This window comes from Dunckerocampus dactyliophorus, chromosome 18 (assembly GCF_027744805.1).
Source record: "Dunckerocampus dactyliophorus isolate RoL2022-P2 chromosome 18, RoL_Ddac_1.1, whole genome shotgun sequence".
NCBI classification, from domain to species: domain Eukaryota; kingdom Metazoa; phylum Chordata; class Actinopteri; order Syngnathiformes; family Syngnathidae; genus Dunckerocampus; species Dunckerocampus dactyliophorus.
Window position 1 is genome coordinate 22075698 of NC_072836.1, and position 18518 is coordinate 22094215.

The 18518-nt window shown below is 41.4% G+C and overlaps 1 protein-coding gene across 4 annotated transcripts; it reads left to right on the forward strand.

Annotated features, from left to right (window-relative positions):
* Nucleotides 1–6468: 6468 nt before the first annotated feature.
* casc3 (casc3 exon junction complex subunit) lies at nucleotides 6469–18368 on the forward strand. 4 transcript variants are annotated; one of them, XM_054759356.1, is made up of 12 exons: nucleotides 6471–6762; nucleotides 9246–9270; nucleotides 12892–12947; nucleotides 13014–13205; nucleotides 14503–14651; nucleotides 14744–14938; nucleotides 15677–16491; nucleotides 16702–16872; nucleotides 17038–17136; nucleotides 17235–17401; nucleotides 17500–17698; nucleotides 17768–18368. In XM_054759356.1, exons 1-11 carry the CDS (start codon nucleotides 6577–6579, stop codon nucleotides 17644–17646), a joined length of 2202 nt encoding a protein of 733 aa, XP_054615331.1. In that variant the 5' UTR covers nucleotides 6471–6576; the 3' UTR covers nucleotides 17647–17698; nucleotides 17768–18368. The 4 variants fall into 4 exon arrangements, with proteins under 4 accessions (XP_054615332.1, XP_054615331.1, XP_054615333.1 ...); XM_054759358.1 differs by having other exon boundaries at nucleotides 14747–14938; XM_054759359.1 differs by having other exon boundaries at nucleotides 6477–6762; nucleotides 14765–14938; nucleotides 17768–18367.
* Nucleotides 18369–18518: the final 150 nt, after the last annotated feature.

The following is an 18518-nucleotide window of genomic DNA, read 5'->3' on the forward strand; positions in this document are numbered from 1 at the left end:
GGGTCCACCCTGGACTGGTCACCAGCCAACGGCAGGGCACATATAGCCAATTAAAGGTACCTTCATGCATGTTTTTGGAATGTGGTAAGAAACCGGAGCACCCGGGGAAAACATGTAAACTCCTTACAGAGATGCCCAAGGACTTTCTTCAGGCCTTTTGGTCATGTTGTTCCGTCCTTGAACACACCTTGTGTGATGCAGATTGAGACTTTTTCCGACAGACGTAAATGGTCTTGTATAGCGCTTTTCCACCTCCAAGGCACTCAAACCCGCAACCTTCAGGTTGGGAGACAACCCCTCTACCACCTGAGCCATGCCGCCTCGACGTGTGTTTTCTCTTCTTCCTTTCACCTTGTCGTTGTTGCAAACGGTAATGCTGTGTGTAAATGCACAGAGGCGAGCTTTAATAATGCTAGCTCTTTGCTGCTGTGCATTTTTGCTTGGTGCATAATCTCATGCTATAAATCCTCACGAGCCTTTGTTTTCATAATTATGATGATTACACTTAAGTTTAACAAGTTGCATTGTACTGATTATTTCCATGTTGTTGCAAGCCAAAACACAGCAAAAGAGCATAAAGATCAGTACACCACATCTTACCACAGCTTGTCACCACTTGCTCTAAACAAATCCACCAAACAGAAAACAAACCTGCCAGGAGATATCTGACCCCTCTAAAACACTCTCCCTTTTACATTAGTAGCCTATGTGTGAAGCTGAAAAATGACATAATTTTTTTTATATGACGTCACAATATATTTAATAATATATGAAAGATGTCTCATTGTGTGGTTTACGTTTTTTAAGTGTGCAGGAGTAGGGTATGCATACTTCCAGTCAGATATCTGAAGGGGTACGTGACTGAGAAGTTTGGAAACCACTGCTGCACCTACATTAGGGTTCTCGTATGTGGACCGCTGGGAACTCCAGCTGGGGGGCGCAAAAGAACAATTAAAATGGCCAACAGCAATGGAAAGAACGAAGTTCTTAAGCAGCAACCTAACTCAGACACTCTGCAGGGCGGAAGTGACTGTCGAATGCTCGAGGCGCCAAAATTGAAGCGTGAAAAGTGTGAGATAAGGAATACAATAAGTATTGAATGTACAGTTGAGAGATTTGATATCTGGACTGGAGGTGGGTTGTGGGAAGTGGACTGCATAGGTCTCGGCCGACGGCCAATATGGGCCCGGTACGACGAGACCGGTGCGCCACGACCTGCAACAAACCAAAAGAGATACGAAGAGCTGGTGGCGGTGGAGCGGAGGGAGCTGAAGTGCGAGTGCAACCAAACTGTACCGTGAGTGTAACAATGGGCTGTAGCTCAGATGATGTTAGCGACGAAGGGGCAGAGGAGATGGAGTACACACAGGTTAAAATAGCAAGGAAACAGTCATGGTCAGAAGCAAGCAGCGGAAAAGAACATGATGGAAGACAAACAAAGAAAAAAATACGAGCTAAAACAAATGGCAAAGAAGAGTCAGATGAAGAATACAAAGTTATTATTACAATGAGCAAAGATAAAGGACATTTTCACCCAGTTCATCCGACTAAAGCAATTGAAAAAGAAATAGGGAAAGTTAAATACGCCAAAATGCTCAATAACAGAAGAATACTAATTTCGACAGCAAATAAAAGACAGCAAGAAAACATTATGAGATTGAAGTACCTTGATGGAGGAGAAATAAAAGTACACATACCAGGAGAGGCAGCAGCAATAAGAGGAGTTATATCAAACGTACCGATGGAAATGTCCATGAATGAGGTGAAGAGAGAAATAAGAGGTGGCAAAATAACAGAAGCTAGACGACTCCAAACCAGCAGAGGAGGAGTAAAAAGTGACAGTTTGTCTGTATTACTTGTATTTGAAAAGACAATACCGACAGACATACGTATAGGATGTATGAATTTTAGGGTGAGGGAGTACATTCCTCAACCACTAAGATGTTACAAATGTCAGAGAATGGGACACACGGCACAGCAATGTCAGTGGAGGCAAAGGTGTGCAAAGTGTGGTGGAGAACATGACTATGGGAAGTGTGCTAGCGATGCTAAACTAAGATGTTGCAATTGTGGAGGAGAACATAGTGCCGCATATGGCGGCTGTGAAGTGCAAAGACATGCCAAAGAAGTGCAAAAATACAAAAGAGAAAATAAGGTATCATATGCTGAAGCAGTAAAGAATATAGGTATGTGTGTAATTAAGCAAAATAAACCAGTAGAGAATCAGGAAACTCATATAGACCAGACAGGACAAGTAGTAGGACTTCCTCAGAGAACAGACCATAGAAGATCTCAATCAGAATGGAATGCTCCCCAACAGAAATGTAATCATAAGTGTGCAATTGAAGAAGACACATTAGTAGTAAATAAAAAGAACTTTGTAGCTTTTATATGTAAAGTCATCAATGTGGCCACGAGGCAGGAAAGGAAAAGTGACAGGATCAAAACGGTTGTGGAAGCGGCAGAACAATATTTAAACATCAAAGACGTGAAAGCAGAAGAAATACGTAGTATGTTGACTATACATAATGATGCAGGACCTCAGAACGGTAATTAAAATCACAATGGTACTCCCAATGGAATGCAAGAAGTTTAATAGCAAATGGACAAGAACTTAAGAAATATATAACAGAAAGTAGGAAAAGACCTGATATTATATGTGTGCAAGAAACGTGGCTTAGACCACAGCTGGAATATGTGTTGAATGGCTATGAATCAGTGTGATTCGATCGAAAAGAAAACCAAGGGGGAGGGTGTGCAACATTTGTGAGGGATGGAATAATATATAATAGAATAACAACAGCAAATGAAATAGAATGTGTGATTGTTGAAATACATCAAGCAAATACAAATATAATCATTATTAATATATATAACCCCTGTAAACTACTAGATGTTGAAACAATGGAGAAGATAATAAGGAGGCATGGTGGTAGAGAGATCTGGTGTGGGGACTTTAATGCACATAATAGTTTATGGGGAAGTAAGCAAACAGATCACAATGGAATAGTAGTAGAAGAACTCATGGATATCAGACAGTTAGTATGCTTAAACAAGGGAAATGGAACAAGAATAGATATACGGTCAAATACAATGTCATGCATTGACTTAACTCTGGTCTCACATAGCTTGGCAAGTGCCTGTGAATGGTATGTAAATGAAACCACAAGTATAGGAAGTGATCATTTTCCGATAAGTTGTACAATAAACGCAGAAGTAGATATCAAAGAAAGACCCAGACATAAAAAGTGGTGCTTTTCAAAAGCGGATTGGGGAAAATTCAGGGAGGAATGTAGCAAAGCAGCAAATTCAATATCAATGGAAGGTGGCATAGAGGAATGCACAGTTAAGATCACAAATAAGATAATAGAGGCAGCAATGAAAAGTATACCGTGTAAGTCAATTGGAGGGGAAAGGAAAATGGTTCCATGGTGGAATGAAAAGTGCACAATAGCTGTAAAAGAAAGAAATTGCGCATTAAGAAGGTTAAGGAAGAACCTCAGCCAAGAAAATGTACTAAATTATCAGAGGAAAAAAGCTATAGCCCGAAGAGTAATTAAAAACAGTAAACAAAAAGCATGGAGGGATTATTGCTCTGCCATAGGAAGGGAAATTAAGATAGGAGATGTATGGTCAATGTTAAAGAAGATGAGTGGGAAAAACGTGTTTACTAAAATACCTATATTAGAAGATAATGGAACAATGTATGTGACTGATAAAGAAAAAGCAAATGTGCTGGGGAAAAAGTTTGCAGGGGTGCACAGTGGAGACCATCTGGATGAAAATCATAGACGAGGGAAGGAGAGGATGATAAAAAAGAATAGGGATGTGTTACTAAAACAGGATAGTGAGGAGAGTGTGATGGATGTTGAAATTAATATCAATGAACTGCTAATGGTATTAAATAAAAGTAAAGATACTGCAACAGGAGAAGACCAGTTGAGTTATATTATGTTCCAGAACCTACCAGAAAATATGTTGGGAAAAATATTATATTTATTTAACAAAATATGGGAAGAAGGGAAAATACCAAAGCAATGGAAAAGTGCATTAATTTTACCATTTAATAAACCCGGTAAGGATCCAAAACACCCTGTGAATTATCGACCTATTGCTCTAAAATCACATCTATGCAAATGGATGGAGAAAGTTCTAGTCAGAAGACTTAACTACTTCCTTGAAAGTCGAGAGTTACTTACAACTTATCAGTGTGGGTTTAGAAAAGGACGATCAACAATGGATGCTGTAGTTAGAGTAAGTAATGAAATAGAGAAAACCTTTAAAATGAAAGAGTTGATGAATATTGTATTCTTTGATATTGAAAAGGCTTATGATTCCATGTGGCGGGAGGGTTTATTGATTAAGATGAATAGGATGGGAATTAGAGGTAGGTTCTATAACTGGGTCCTTGATTTCATATCGGACAGAAAATTCAAAGTTAAAATAGGATCAGAGATGTCAGAAGAATACAGTATAGCAAATGGTATACCACAGGGGAGTGTAATTAGTCCAGTTTTGTTTAACATAATGATAAATGATATATTCATGAATCTGGATAGAAGGATTGGGTCGGCCCTATATGCAGATGATGGAGTGATTTGGGCAAGGGGACGAGATTCTATAAATGTGACAAGTAAAATGAAGGAAGCAATAAAGAAGATAGAACAATGGTCATATGACTGGGGATTTAAGCTATCACCCAATAAAACATGTTACATGACGATTACCAGGAAAAAAGGCATAAAAAATCAGAACCTGATGCTATATGGACAAAACATGATAAAAGTAGATCATTTTAAATATCTTGGTATGTGGCTAGATCAGAAAGGCACATGGACGACCCATGTGGAAAAGGTAGAAGATAAATGTAAGAGGATAATAAACTTAATGAGAGCTGTTACAGGTAAGGAGTGGGGAGCAGATAAACAGTCACTAATATATATATATATAGAGCTTTGATGAGAGCAAATATAGATTATGGAAGTTTTGTATATGGAGCTGCAGCTAAAACACATTTAATGAAAATAGAAAGAAATATTCACAAAGCATTTAGGATATGTACAGGTGCAATCACATCAACACCAATTAAAGCAATGCAGGTTGAGTTAGGAGAAGTACCGTATGACCTGAGAAGAGAGCAACTTATGTTAACATACTGGAGTAGACTTAAAGGATGTAGGCATGGACATCTGGCCAAGAATGTGATAGAGGAATGTTGGGAGTATAATACAGCTAAAAGTAATAGCTTTGGGTGGGTAATTAAAGATAAAATAGATAAATATACATATTAATAATTCTACACCCATAAGCAATATTCCTATCTGGCTATTTCCTAAACCTGAAGTAGATATACATATAACAGAGTTAAAAAATAAATGGAAAGATAATGAAAAAGGACATAAGGCAAGTCAATATATTAAAAAGAAATATTATGGTTACTTAGATACAGTATGTATACAGATGGATCAAAAAGCGAAGAAGGGAAGGTGGGGATTGGAATCTATGTACCAACAATGAATTATAGCATCATTAAAAGATTACCTGACCAGCTCTCGGTTTATACAGCAGAAATGATGGCAATTATTATAGGCTTGCAATGGATAGAGGAAATAAAACCAGATAGAGTGGTATGTTGTGTGGACTCTCTGGCAGCATTATATAGTATTAAAAATATGGAATCAAGTCGAGAGGATTTATTATTAGAAATACATCAAAACTTATTCCAACTACACATGTTAAAAATAGACATAAGATTTTGCTGGGTGCCTGCACATGTAGGGGTGGAGGGGAATGAGGTGGCAGATAAAATGGCTAAAATGGGAATTAGAAGGAATTAAGTTATAGATATACCTGCTGGTAAAGGCGAAGTAAAGGCAATAATCAAAAAACAAATGATGGAGAAATGGCAAAATAGGTGGGATGAGGGTAGTAGCGGGAGAAAGTATTATAAAGTACAAAAATCTATCAGTGCACAAGGGGTGAAGAGAAAAAACAGAAAAGAGGAAATAGTGTTAACTAGGATGAGGCTCAATCACACCGGGTTAAATGACAAGATGTTTTTGATAGGGAAATGTAAATCAAAAGTATGTATGGAATGCAAAAGTATAGAGAACGTAGAACACATATTACTACACTGCAAGAGATATAGGGAAGAACGTGTAACGTTAAGGAAAAGAATTAAGAAGATAGGAAGGGAATGGAGCATTGAGGGTATCTTAGGAACAGGTGGGGAGGGGGTAAGAGATATACAGAGGGCAGTGATAGAATATTTGAAGGACACAGGATTATATAATAGAATATAGATAAGTATTAGAATATTTTAGTATAAGTATTATTATTAGGATTATTATTCGTAGTAGTATAAGTAGTCTCCTCACTATCTAAGATAGCATAAAGTAAGATACTGTATATGGCCCATGTTACATACTCCGGTACAGTAGGTGGCGGTATGCACCTTTTCAAGTCATGGTTGCAACCCGCCATTAAACTAAAAGAAGAAGAAGAAGAAGAAAGAACGAAGAAGAAATATTCCACCCAGAATGCATTTCGCTCTTCCAGCATCATTCCTGTGCTAAGATGGCGGACCGGCGGAGAAGAAGGCGGCGCGCGTCCCAGGACAGTGAGGACGACGACGAGTCCGGTTCCGGTTCTGACAGCCAGGGGTCTGGGTCCCAGACTACCAAGAGCCGTGGGAGAGAGCCCGAACCGACGGAGACCGTTTCGAACCGTATCGAAGCGAAGAACGAAGTGGAGTCCGAGTGTGTGAGTACTGTTAGCTTGAAGCTAACCTCAGCTCGCCCGCCTGGCTGCTTCTCTGCGCCAGATGTCTCCGTCAAGATTTGTGAATGTTACTTTTGATTTCATGAGCTGCTTCCACGTATTACCTGCAAAAGCAACACAAGTGCACGCTAATCGGGTAGTAGCAATAGGCGGGTTCATTTTTGTATGTCAATACGTCATGTAAAATGAGCCACATTAAGGAAAAGCTCTCAAATGCGACAAAAACAATTAAAATGTTTAACTTTATTTAGGAATGCAAGTCATGTTCTGTGTGGTCGGATTCGACAATATTACAGTTTGGACCCGTCCCTGGTCCTTCTAATTTCATGTTACTTCTGCTCTGGATTTCTAGTGAATTGTCTTAATTGATTTGGTCTGCAACGGACAGAAACAAGAAATGGAGCACCAAAACCAACTATTTAGTTCATGATGTTGTGATCCAGGACATGACTGTTATTAAACACACCTACATCGCCTAGTTTCAGAGTAAACATAGGGCCTCTCCACATAGAGCTCTTCTGATTTTCATAAAATACCGTTTCAGGGCACACACGCCGTTGCCGTGTGAATGAAAGGTTGAAACGCTCAAATACTTTACTGTTTTGACCTGAAAGGTTCCAATGTGGATAGGCCCTTGGCAGCTAACTTTCAGTCTGTGTACAGTAGACCCTTGTTTAGCGTCATCAGTCCGTTCCAGAAGGTTCGACTCTAACCAAAACACACTTTAACCTAACCGTCCATGCAATTAATTTGTTTCAGAAAGCCAAAATTAACCCAAAACATGTTTATATAGTTTTATATTTATAGTTTTGGATGCAGAAGCACTTTGAAGTGAAATGCAAAGGAATGAGGAATGAAAGGGATAAATATATATTTAAAGTGAATTTCTCTGTTTGATTATATTATGCCTGCTCGTTGTGTGGAAGGCTTTTGCTGGAACGCTCGAGGAGACGAAGTAAGCTTGTTCACATTTCCAAAAGACGCCATTCGCTTTGTCAGATGCTTCGCTATTTTGACAAACTTCAAAGACGATTGTTTTGATACTGCACCTCAGAAAAAGGAAATCTGCAATGAGTTGTCCTGATAGAACTTTTTTTTTTTTTTTTTTTACTTCTAATCCGATACCGACATTGCAGCCTTGAGTATCGGCCAGTATCGATATCTGATATCAGTAACAATAATACACAGTTTTGATTTATTTTGTAGCATGGAATTTTGATCTTCAACAATTAATTGATTAATTGATGGTTAACCGATTAATCAACAGCTATTTTGGTCATGGATTTTTTTTGTATTATTTAAATATATAAATATCCTTTTGGTTTCAGCCTCTCAAATATGAATATTTTGGAATTTTCTTATCTTTGTGTTTTAGCCAAAACAAGATATTCACACATGTCAGTTTGTCTTTGGAAAACGGTGAATGCCATTTTTTCCTCTTTTCTTGTATGTTGCGGACCCAACCACTAAGTGTAGGTCTTTGCATCATATTCATGTGGTCCATCCATGGCCTAATCCATTCATTACTCCATTTATTGAAACAACAGGCTTCACATTAAATATAAATACATAAAAAAAGATCATTATTGTATGTTTGTGTACATTTATTGTTTTACTGAAGCTATTTGACAAACATTAAGATGTTCTATTATTGAACATTATTTTAACAGAATATTCAATTCTGGTGCATGATTATCAAAATTAAGCATAGTGAAACATTTTTAGGATATTTTTAAAAAAAATGTTCAAACCAATTGGTCAACGTGTGTAAATAAGGGGCATATGTATCTATATAGCATATACCTGTACATCAATTCATACAATACAGTATATTCCTTTTATTTTGCCGTGGCTGTACGCCACGATCGATTACGTGTAGCGGAAACCCTGCTACATTCATTTTGTTTTTTTTGGTGTCATGAGCACTTTAAGCTTGTTTTCACCTTGGTGTTGACAAAGACGGCAATGTGGCAGCAAGATCCACACAGACACCAGATTTGTTTTGCTAAGAGTTCTTTTTTGCATTCAAAAGCGTATCTCACCTTCTTTATCAAAATGCGGCCATTGTGGGTTATTGTGCAGTTATGGTCAAAGAAAAGCAGAGACCTGTGGCGTAACTGTTAGTTAGCAAAGAACAACAGTAAGCCACTGACGATGACATAGGCGGGCGACGGAACTGGCTTCCGCTTCCTATTTCCAAGCTAATTGTTGCTAACACGTGGAAATAGGAAGCCAACAAGGCTGCCAACAAAGACATTGTGTGATAAAAATACATTAAGAGCACAGTGGTACTCGCGCAGCATATTAACAACATGACAAGACATGTGCTAATGACATGCCAGCCAGGGTGTTTAATAAAGTCAAATTAGTCAATCTCTCGTCATTATGTTGCATGATTTTCACCTCGGCTGAAAGTGAGTCTTGAAATTAAATTACATTGACTTTTTTTTTTTTTTGCTCTGCAGGAGAGTGAAGATGGAGCAGGAGAAGGTAGGGATCACATTTGTGATGTCCTATGTGCTCAACTTTCAACGTATCACTCAGTACATTTACATGCACTAAAAAACAAATTATTGCATGAGTTCGCTTAAAATCAGCTTTTTCAAAGGCATGTAAACACTTGAAGTAGGTCCTGTTTGATTTTAACACGCCTTGATTACCGTATGTGATTGGAAACTCATTTCCTCTTGCATGCAAACGCTGTGATGGAGCTGTCATTGGCACAAGCTTTCCACCCATGCTGCAGTCCGTGATGTGTGACGGTACTGCTCTGAACAGCTTTAAATTCACAAGCGAAGAAGACGAAGCCAGAGGGAGGGGGAAGTTTACGTCGACAAGAAGACAAATCAAATATACAGAAGCTGAAATAAGTCAATATTTTTAAAGTATATAATGGCTATAGTAAAAACCTACCTGTCAAGACACTTTAATAAATGACATGACGCCTGAACTCTTCCCACCCCAAATTATATTTTAACACCAAAACATAATTTTATTTACAACTGAGTTCAAATTGACTGAAAATCATACGTGTGTATTTTGTTAGTCAGTGACAAGTACACAAGAACAGTGGTAGCTAAAAGCGCTAGGCGATATGGACCAAAAGGTTTATTATTATTATTATTATTATTGTTATTATTATTATATTTACATTGAATATTGACGTACAAAAAGTCAAAGCCAAATATGTGTGCAAATTGGATTTAATTTTGAAAAAATCTTACAGAAAAATAGCTGCTAAAATAAAAGTCCATTCTCTTTTTGAAATAAATGTAGAAAAAGTAAAGTATAATCTTCTATGTTCTTTATAACAAACCTTTACCTATGCTGAAATCCTCAGCTAATACCAAAAGAATAAAATATGAAATAACATGCCCCGTTTAAGAGGAAACGTTTAAATGTCAGCAGCAACTCAAAAATACTTTACTTTGAACAATGTTATTTAATTTTAGGTCAACATTTTGAAAAGACATAAGCATGTCATGATTCCTTTAAAGATTTTGTGCCAGGGACACCAACCTGTCAAGTGCATCAGGCTTAGCAATTGTCTGTCTGACTTGTACATTTGTGGTAAAGCTTGTGTGAAATAATTGCAACTCTGAAGCTGGCTGGGCATCGCGAGTCTACTGTTTTCAAAAAGCAGCTTTTTCAGTCATTTTTTTTTCCAGCATTGCAACGGGGACCATAACTTTAGCAGTGTGATAGGCCCCCGCTTTTGTAATAGCACACCACTTTTCACTTTTCCTTTCATGAGCCATGAGGCGCGCAGCTTCACACACTCGTACTGGAACTTTTGCAAATTTTAAGGTGGTGAAAAAGATTTGTAGTGCGTCCGCACATGACAGTCACTTTTTCCTAATACCTCCAAATTACCGAGCCACTGCTTTTTCTTTTTCTGACCCGTTCCGCCACTGCAGACGTTGTCACACAGGAGCTGACACACAGTGCACAGTGCAGAGTGATGAGTGAGACCTCAACGTCGAGAGTTACAGCACAAATCCAGTATGTATCGACATGAACAATATGCTTGTTTTTGATATCGTGCTTAAAAGAAATATCAATATATTACCCAGCCTGAGTAGATAACATAAAAAAACATTCACAACCAACATATTTAATTTTTTTTAATTACTAAAGTAAGAATGGTATGTCCATTTCCAGCAACTTAGACAACATCAATGACATGTAATCAACCAGTCAAAAACAATTCACTACATATTAGTAAGATTGTGTTTAAATATACTCCTGATGAAAATCTTTAGACCAGTTGAAAAATTGCTAGAATTAGCATTTTGCACATTTGGATCTTAATGAGGTTTTAAGTAGAGCTACAATATGCAAAAACAAGTAGGAGGAGTGAGACAAAAAACATTTGGAACATGTATTTTAAAAACAAAACAAAACAAAAAACTGGAATAGGTTGTTTATCAGCTGATCAAAAGTTTAAGACCACGGGCTATAAAAGCCAAAATCTGCTCAAAATGTTTGTTTAGTGTCAGGCATTCCCACTGTCATGCCCTCCTGATGGTGAAGCCAGGAAGCTTTCTCTTTTTCAACGTGGTGGGAGTGTGGAGCTGCATAAGCAAGGCCTCTCGCAGCGTGCCATGGCTGCTGAGGTTGGGAGCAGGAAATTAGTCATTCTACATTTTTTGAAAGATCCTGAGCATTATGGAACAAAAAAGTCAAGTGGTAGACCCAAAAAAATCACACCTGCGCTGAGCCGGTGGATCCGATCGGCTGTCCATCAAGACACAGGGCGGTCTTCCACCCACATGAAGGCCCTCACTGGTGCCCACTGCAGCGCAATAACCATCAGACGCCATCTGCGGGAAAAGGCTTTAAAAAACAAAAAAGGAATTCAAAGACCTCGTCTCCTTCAAGGCCACAAAAGTGCCCGTTTAGACTTTGCCAGGGAGCATCAAACATGGGACATTGAAAGGTGGAAAAAAGTTTTATTCTCTGATGAGGAAAAAATGTAACCTTGACGGTCCAGATGGCTTCCAACGTTACTGGCACGACAAGGAGATCCCACCTGAGATGTTTTCTACCAGGCACAGTGGAGGGGGGGTCCATCATGATCTGGGGTGCTTTTTCATTCAGTGGAACACCGGAGCTTCAGGTGGTGCGGGGTCGTCAAACGGATGCAGATGTTGGGGCGGGCATCCCTCATGACTGAGGGCCCTCGCCTGTGTGGTAACAGCTGGGTTCTTCAACAGGACAACGCTGCAGTTCACAATGCTCGCTTGACCAAGGACTTCTTCAGGGAGAATCACATCACTCTTTTGGACCATCCTGCATGTTCCCCTCATTTAACTCCCATAGAGAACATTTGGAGATGGATGGCAAGGGAAGTTTATAAAAATAGCCATCAGTTCCAGACAGTTGATGGCCTTGGTGAAGCCATCTTCAACACTTGGAGCAATGTTCCCACTAGCCTCCTGGAAACACTGACATCAAGCATGCCCAAAGCTATTTTGGAAGTGATTAACAAGAAAGGTGGAGCTCCTGTGGTGGAGAGTTTTGTGTTTTGTGTTTTTTTTTAGCGATGGTCTTAAACTTTTGATCAGCTGATAAACAGCCTATTTCAGTTTAATTGTTGTTTTCAATAAATTACTTTTTCAAAGTGCTTTTTGTCTCACTCCTCCTACTTGTTTTTGCATATTGTAGCTCTACTTAAAACCTCATTAAGATCCAAATGTGCAAAATGCTAATTCTAGCAAATATTCAAATGGTCTTAAGATTTTGATCAGGTCTGTAGTCAAAGCAATTCACCACAATGGAGGCCCCCCACCCCCACAAAAACAAAGCAGATGTCATTTGAAGACATTTATAACATCACCAACAACAAAGACCTGTGCAAAGTTACATTATGCATTAAATCTGATGGCTTCTGCGAGTGACAGCTATTAGCAAGTAGCATCCTCTACCTCAGAGGCACACACTGTTTGGACATCAATCGAATTAGACAGCGTGAATGTAAATTGGGACTTGACATGGAGGTGTGAATAAGGGAGAAGCTGCACAATTTCGATAATTACAAGTGTTGTAGTGCATGGAAACGTACTGACAGTTGACTGTGTGCGTGCGTGTGTTACGTGTGCACGCATACAGCCGTCCTCTCAGACTACGACAGCGCAGATCCAGAAGAAATCGCCTCCCACTCAGAGGTAAATGTGCCTTTTTGCTGACGTGTTCTCCTCAAAGGTGTTTGGTTTAACTTCCTCTTCCTTCAGGGAGCGGAGGAAGAGGATGATGCAGATCGGTACAGTGATCAAGACTCTCCGGCAGCAGCCAGCGACTCCAAACTTCCCGCTGCCACCAAACCAGCAGTAGGTGAGGATGATGGGGAAGAGCAGAGTAAAGAGGAGAACACGGCGGATGAAAAGGGAAACTCTGCAGGAGAGCGGCAGAGCGGTGACGGTCAGGTGAGGCATGTCAGGATAAACTTTTCAAATCAATTTTATTTATATTGCGCCAATTCACAGCAGAAGTTATCTCAAGGCATGTTACGCATGGAACAGGTCGAGAAGCACGCTTCTTATACTTTAAAGAGAACCTGCTGAACCCCACATGAGCAGGCACTTGGCGACGGAGACAAAGAGAAACTTCTTCTGGGGAAGACTCTTCAAACTCTTCAAACAGATGCCAGGCTCTGTGGGGTTGCCGTGTGGGTTGAGAGCGATAGAGGGCAGAGAGAAAGAGAGGGAAAAAATGGGACAGGGGTTTAGCGACAAGGGGAGTGATGAAAGGACGATGGACACAAAAACAGCCGTAAAGGCAATAGTCTCATGATGGCGGCAACAACGGTAATAATCCACTTCCAGCACCGGCCTCACCAGACTCACACTACCGCCAATAACAAGCAGAGAAATGTAATGTTGCAATGGTGCCTCCTGCCAGCTGCACCTCCGGAAGTAGGGAGCACCAACCACAGGGGAGGGCGAGAAAGACAAAGCTAAAGAGGGCTTAGTAACACATCATGGATGGTGAGTGTCAAGACCAACGTTTTGTGATTGACCATGGGGGCAGGGTGTGGGGTTTAAGGGGACACTTGATTTGGGGTTTGATGGAGGCAAGGGTCACGAAGAGGAAGAGCCAGGCAGTGAGACCCTCACCTGGATTCGTCACGGCCACTGCTGGCAGTCTTGACGCTTTGCGTCCGCTGGCTGCCTGTTGTGTAACTACAACTAAAAACAAATAATCGACACAGCAGTTTTTTACGTGGATTAGAAGCTCTAAATGTCGGTTTCAGTTATTTTCCAATGAATCGCCCAGCCCTACTCTGTACTGAGCCAAATGTTGTGTATCTAAAAATGCAATTATGAATACATGTAGCGTTACATCCCTAGTCAATCATTATTAAAAACAATTTGCACAATGAAAGTTCCTATCATTGTACAGTACAACACCACAAAGTACCTAAATGAAAATATTAAATTAAATTAAAATTTGAAGGCAGTTAATAGGGGTACCTACAATATTGTGTCTTTGCAATGTTCAAAGAATAAAGTTTAGATTTTTTTTTTTATTTAACACACGTTTCTATGAATGTACTGCGGATTTTTGTCACTTTTAAGCCTGATAGTGGGAACAATTCAGAGCTCTTAAGATGAGTCCAGTCATTCGTTTAGACTTGAGCTAACACGCAAGGTTTCATGAAAGGGTTTTTGGTCGTTTAAATTTGTAGATGTTTGTGATGTTAGCCCTCCAACTGGTCTGCAGGAGTCCACTGTTGATCCCGAGACCAAAGCAGGAGGAAAGTCTGGTCAGCAGCTGGATGACGATGAAGATCGCAAAAACCCAGCATACATCCCTCGAAAGGGTCTGTTCTTTGAGCATGATGTCAGAGGCCACACCCAGGAGGAGGAGAGGTCCACAGAAATTACATTACTCTTTTCCATCTTAGTTTTGATTCATGTCTCATTGTTTTGGCACATGGCTAGCTTGCCTCTTTGACCTTCAGCAGCGTCTTGTCTTGCGCCAGGCCCAAAGGCAGAAACAGGAAGCTCTGGAAGGATGAAGGGCGCTGGGAGCATGACAAGTTCAGGGAGGAGGAGCAAGCGCCTAAAAGCCGTGAGGAGCTCATCGCCATCTACGGTTACGATATCCGCAACGGGTGCAGCGCCGGAGAGCGCGCATTCAGACAGAGGCGACCTCGGTGAGTGGTTTCTTATGCTATCATTCCAAATTAGAGTTATTAGTAGTAGTAATTAGGGGTGACACGAGATTAAAGCGTGACCATATTTCAAGAATTTAGAGAAAAGATATCTCGTGAGAACAGGGCATCCACAAGTCAATCGGATCGTGAGATATGGCATAGCTCCTGTGAATGATAATACACGTAATATGGAAGTGGCAGTGCACAAGGCAGGATTGGAACCGCTCATGAACTGCTTAATGCACACTATAAACCTTGCAATCCTACCTGAGTTTTCAAACAGCTGCGGCGGTGTAAATTGTCCAAGCAGAAGCTGTAGTAATTCTACGTTTGATCACACTTGGTTAATATTTGTCAGGTCAAAACAAGATCACTGCATATCACTTTAATAATGTATGTATAGCTTTGTGGTGATGCAAGTAACAGACTAGAGTGAAACACCCGCTGCCTGGCTCTTTGCTGCTGCTACCTTTAGCTGGCATTGCTAGCTTGAAATGCCGCATGTCATATAGTGTGGTGGTTTCTTAAATGGAAAATGAGGTTTGTTGTATTGAAGGATTTGTTTGTGACCCCATCATGACTTATCTTGGCCTGAAATCAATGACAAACTGCGATCATTTGCTCTTTTTCTCTGACTGTCCACATGGACGTGCTCCGAGTGTTTACCTGTGTAGCAGACAAGGCCCATCACCGATACTCCAAAATTATTGATTTACTTTTTACTGTTTGTCTCTGCAGGTCCTCTGTGTCCCCCAACAGAGACAAACGATGGCGGGAGGGGGGAGAGCGAGCAGTCCGCTCCTGGCAGAGCAGTCGAGGAGGAGGTCCTGCCCGAGGGGGTCCTCCCTCTACCTCTTCACTCCGACTTCCATCTGGCCAGCGTAGCAGCAACGTCTCCCGCAGCAGACTCCCTCATCAGAGTCTCACACACCACGTGTCACATCCCCAGTGTGCGGGTAGTGAAATAAATGCGCCTCAGAATCACCCCAGAGAACGAGCTGTTCCTAAACCCCCATCAGAGCTTGCAGCAGAGAAGGGTGTGCCCTGCAAGGGAGGCCGTGGTGGAGGAAGGAGCGCTGCCTCCATAGTTGTGGGAGACCTCCCAGTCAGCAAAGGTGTTGTTGAAGAGAACCCAACCTTAAGCACTGTAACATTTTCATCATCACAGTCCAGCGGGTATATGACCACATTGCCGAGACGACAGTCGCTGGAACAACGAGAGGGTGACGACAGCTCTGCATTTGGATCGTCCTCCGCCGACAATTCCCAAACATCAGCGGCCCCTCGGGAAGCATCGTCTCCCACCGAACGACCCGTTGAGCGAAAGTCGTACTCCCTAGCCCGCAGGACTCGCTCTCGGCCAGCTGAGCTCGGCAGCAAACAGCCTTCCATGGAGGAGGTGGCAGCAACCGGGGGTGGCAGGGTGATGGGGAAGAGCCAGGTGGGGGCGGGAGGCATGGCAGAACTGGACCAGGACGTGGCTCGACTCAGTCTGGTGTCAGGCCACAACTGGAACCACAACCCGACGACATACGTCCGCTCTGAGATGAGAGGTACGTTTTTTTTTTTTTTTTGGGGGGGGGGGGGGGGGGGTTAATCAAACAAAAAGTTAACATGTATTTTGGTAACATAGTACAGCCCAATTTGAATTTAACCTTATCCCAAATGATTAACATAAAGAAATATTGTCTTCAGCATTTAAAGTTGAATACAAACTGTATTGTGTACTACATGTGAACATTTTGGCTTGTTCCTATCCACAGGCTTGACCAGCAGCATGCACGTCCCCGGGGGGCCTCATCAGTTCTCCAGGTTGGATGAGATCGCTGTCAGTTCCAACCGGGCCAAACGCTACTCCTCCCAGCGACAAAGAGGCGTGGCTGAGCCGGCGCCCATGCATGTGGGCGTGATGGAGGGACACTACTATGAACCCAGTAAGATGTTGACTATTCAGTTACTGACTAAATAGGTTACTGTGTGAGGACACACAGTACGTTGCAGCTTTACTGGTATTGCTTTATACTACAGTATATACTACTGCAACAATGTTGTTTGGTTACTTATTGATCAGTATAATTGATTGCCTTTCTATCTTTCAGTGTCATATCAAGGACCAATTTATACCCATGGCGATGGCTCCACACCCATCCCACCCCAAGGCATGCTGGTCCAGCCAGAGATGCACATCCCCCACCCTGGTCAGTGTTGTTTTTTCAACACATTGAAACCATGCCACATCTAACATGACAAAATGCAATTTTTTTTAAATGTTTTTTGGGGTGCTTGACTTTTTCAGGTCTGCATCCCCACCAATCAGGAGGCCCCATCACCAACCCTACCCTCTACGGAGGCCCACCAGTATCTCTGTCGCCAGGGCAACCACAGCAACTGCTGCCACCACCTTTCTATCCTCCACCAGGGGTCATGACTTTCCCTTATCCTGCCATGTACCCTAACCCTCAGGTACACGAGGTTGACATCAAAGAAATGAAGATGTGTACATTGCAACTTGTCGTCATGAAATTCCGTGTCACCACAGCACTACTTCCTGCTTTCTTTAGGGTCAATCCCAGGTGACCTATGGAGGCGTGACATATTATGACACAGTGCAGCAGCAGGCTCAGCCTAAACCTTCCCCCCCCCGCCGCACGTCCCAACCTGTTACTGTCAAGCCCCCCCCTCCAGAAGTGCCCTTTGCCTCAGAGTGACCCTGCCCCTCCCTCCTCCCTGACTCAGTGACACTGGGGCAGAGGACCACAGGTGAGTCTTCAGTCTGTCTTGTTCTGCTGAGCGATTGGCAACGTGCTTAGAGTCTGTTGTTGGCGTTAGTCAGGAGACAGCGTGGAGACAACGCAGAACCACAGGCAAACATGGAGGAGCAAGTCCCGTAACCCTCAGCACCTCTGCTGGATTCAGACTTTGTCTTGTCACCATGTTGGCGTTGACCACAGTAGATGTTCAGCAACACGTGAATGTTTGGAAAAAATCTAATCTTTGCGTTGTCAACCGTTCCCAGACTTGTCATGTTCCTGTGAAGTCGCATGACACCATATGGCAAGAAACACACCTGATTTTCGTAAGCTCCTTCCACTCGTGATATTTAAAACAAAAAATGAAGATGGAATATAGTTTGACTTCGATAGTTTGTGGAATCTCAGTTGCAGTTGAAGACATACGGCATGATGGGAAACGTAGTTGCATAAGATTTGTGTTAATGAGAGAATTAACAGTGTGCATAGATACATTCTAATATGCATTATTTTACAATGACCTGGAAAGATTTATTTTAGAGAAATTGTCCTGCTTTTCTTTTGTATTTTCCTTTTTGAAATGTCCTGGATTTTTTGTTTGTTGTGTTTTCTGTTCAAACTGACAAGTGATGATCTCGGCAATAAAATTTCCTTTTTGACCTTTGTGTGTGTCCTGTTGCTCCATTTTGTTCTGTCGTACATCGCCAGTAAAGAGTGCTTCTCATCGTCAGCAGGCATGACATGTTTTATAATTGTGATCAAATGCTTCAGTTTGTCTACACAGGGGCAGAGACCTGTCCCCACTATCCATAAACATGTCTGGTCAGCAT

Excerpts from the sequence above, each read along its gene's own strand:
- casc3 (XM_054759357.1), top strand. The coding sequence starts at position 6,577 with ATGGCGGACCGGCGGAGAAGAAGGCGGCGCGCGTCCCAGGACAGTGAG. Across the intron at positions 13,206-14,502 it reads GGCAGAGCGGTGACGGTCAG|GAGTCCACTGTTGATCCCGA; the intron begins GTGAGGCATGTC and ends ACTGGTCTGCAG. Across the intron at positions 14,939-15,676 it reads TTCAGACAGAGGCGACCTCG|GTCCTCTGTGTCCCCCAACA; the intron begins GTGAGTGGTTTC and ends TTGTCTCTGCAG.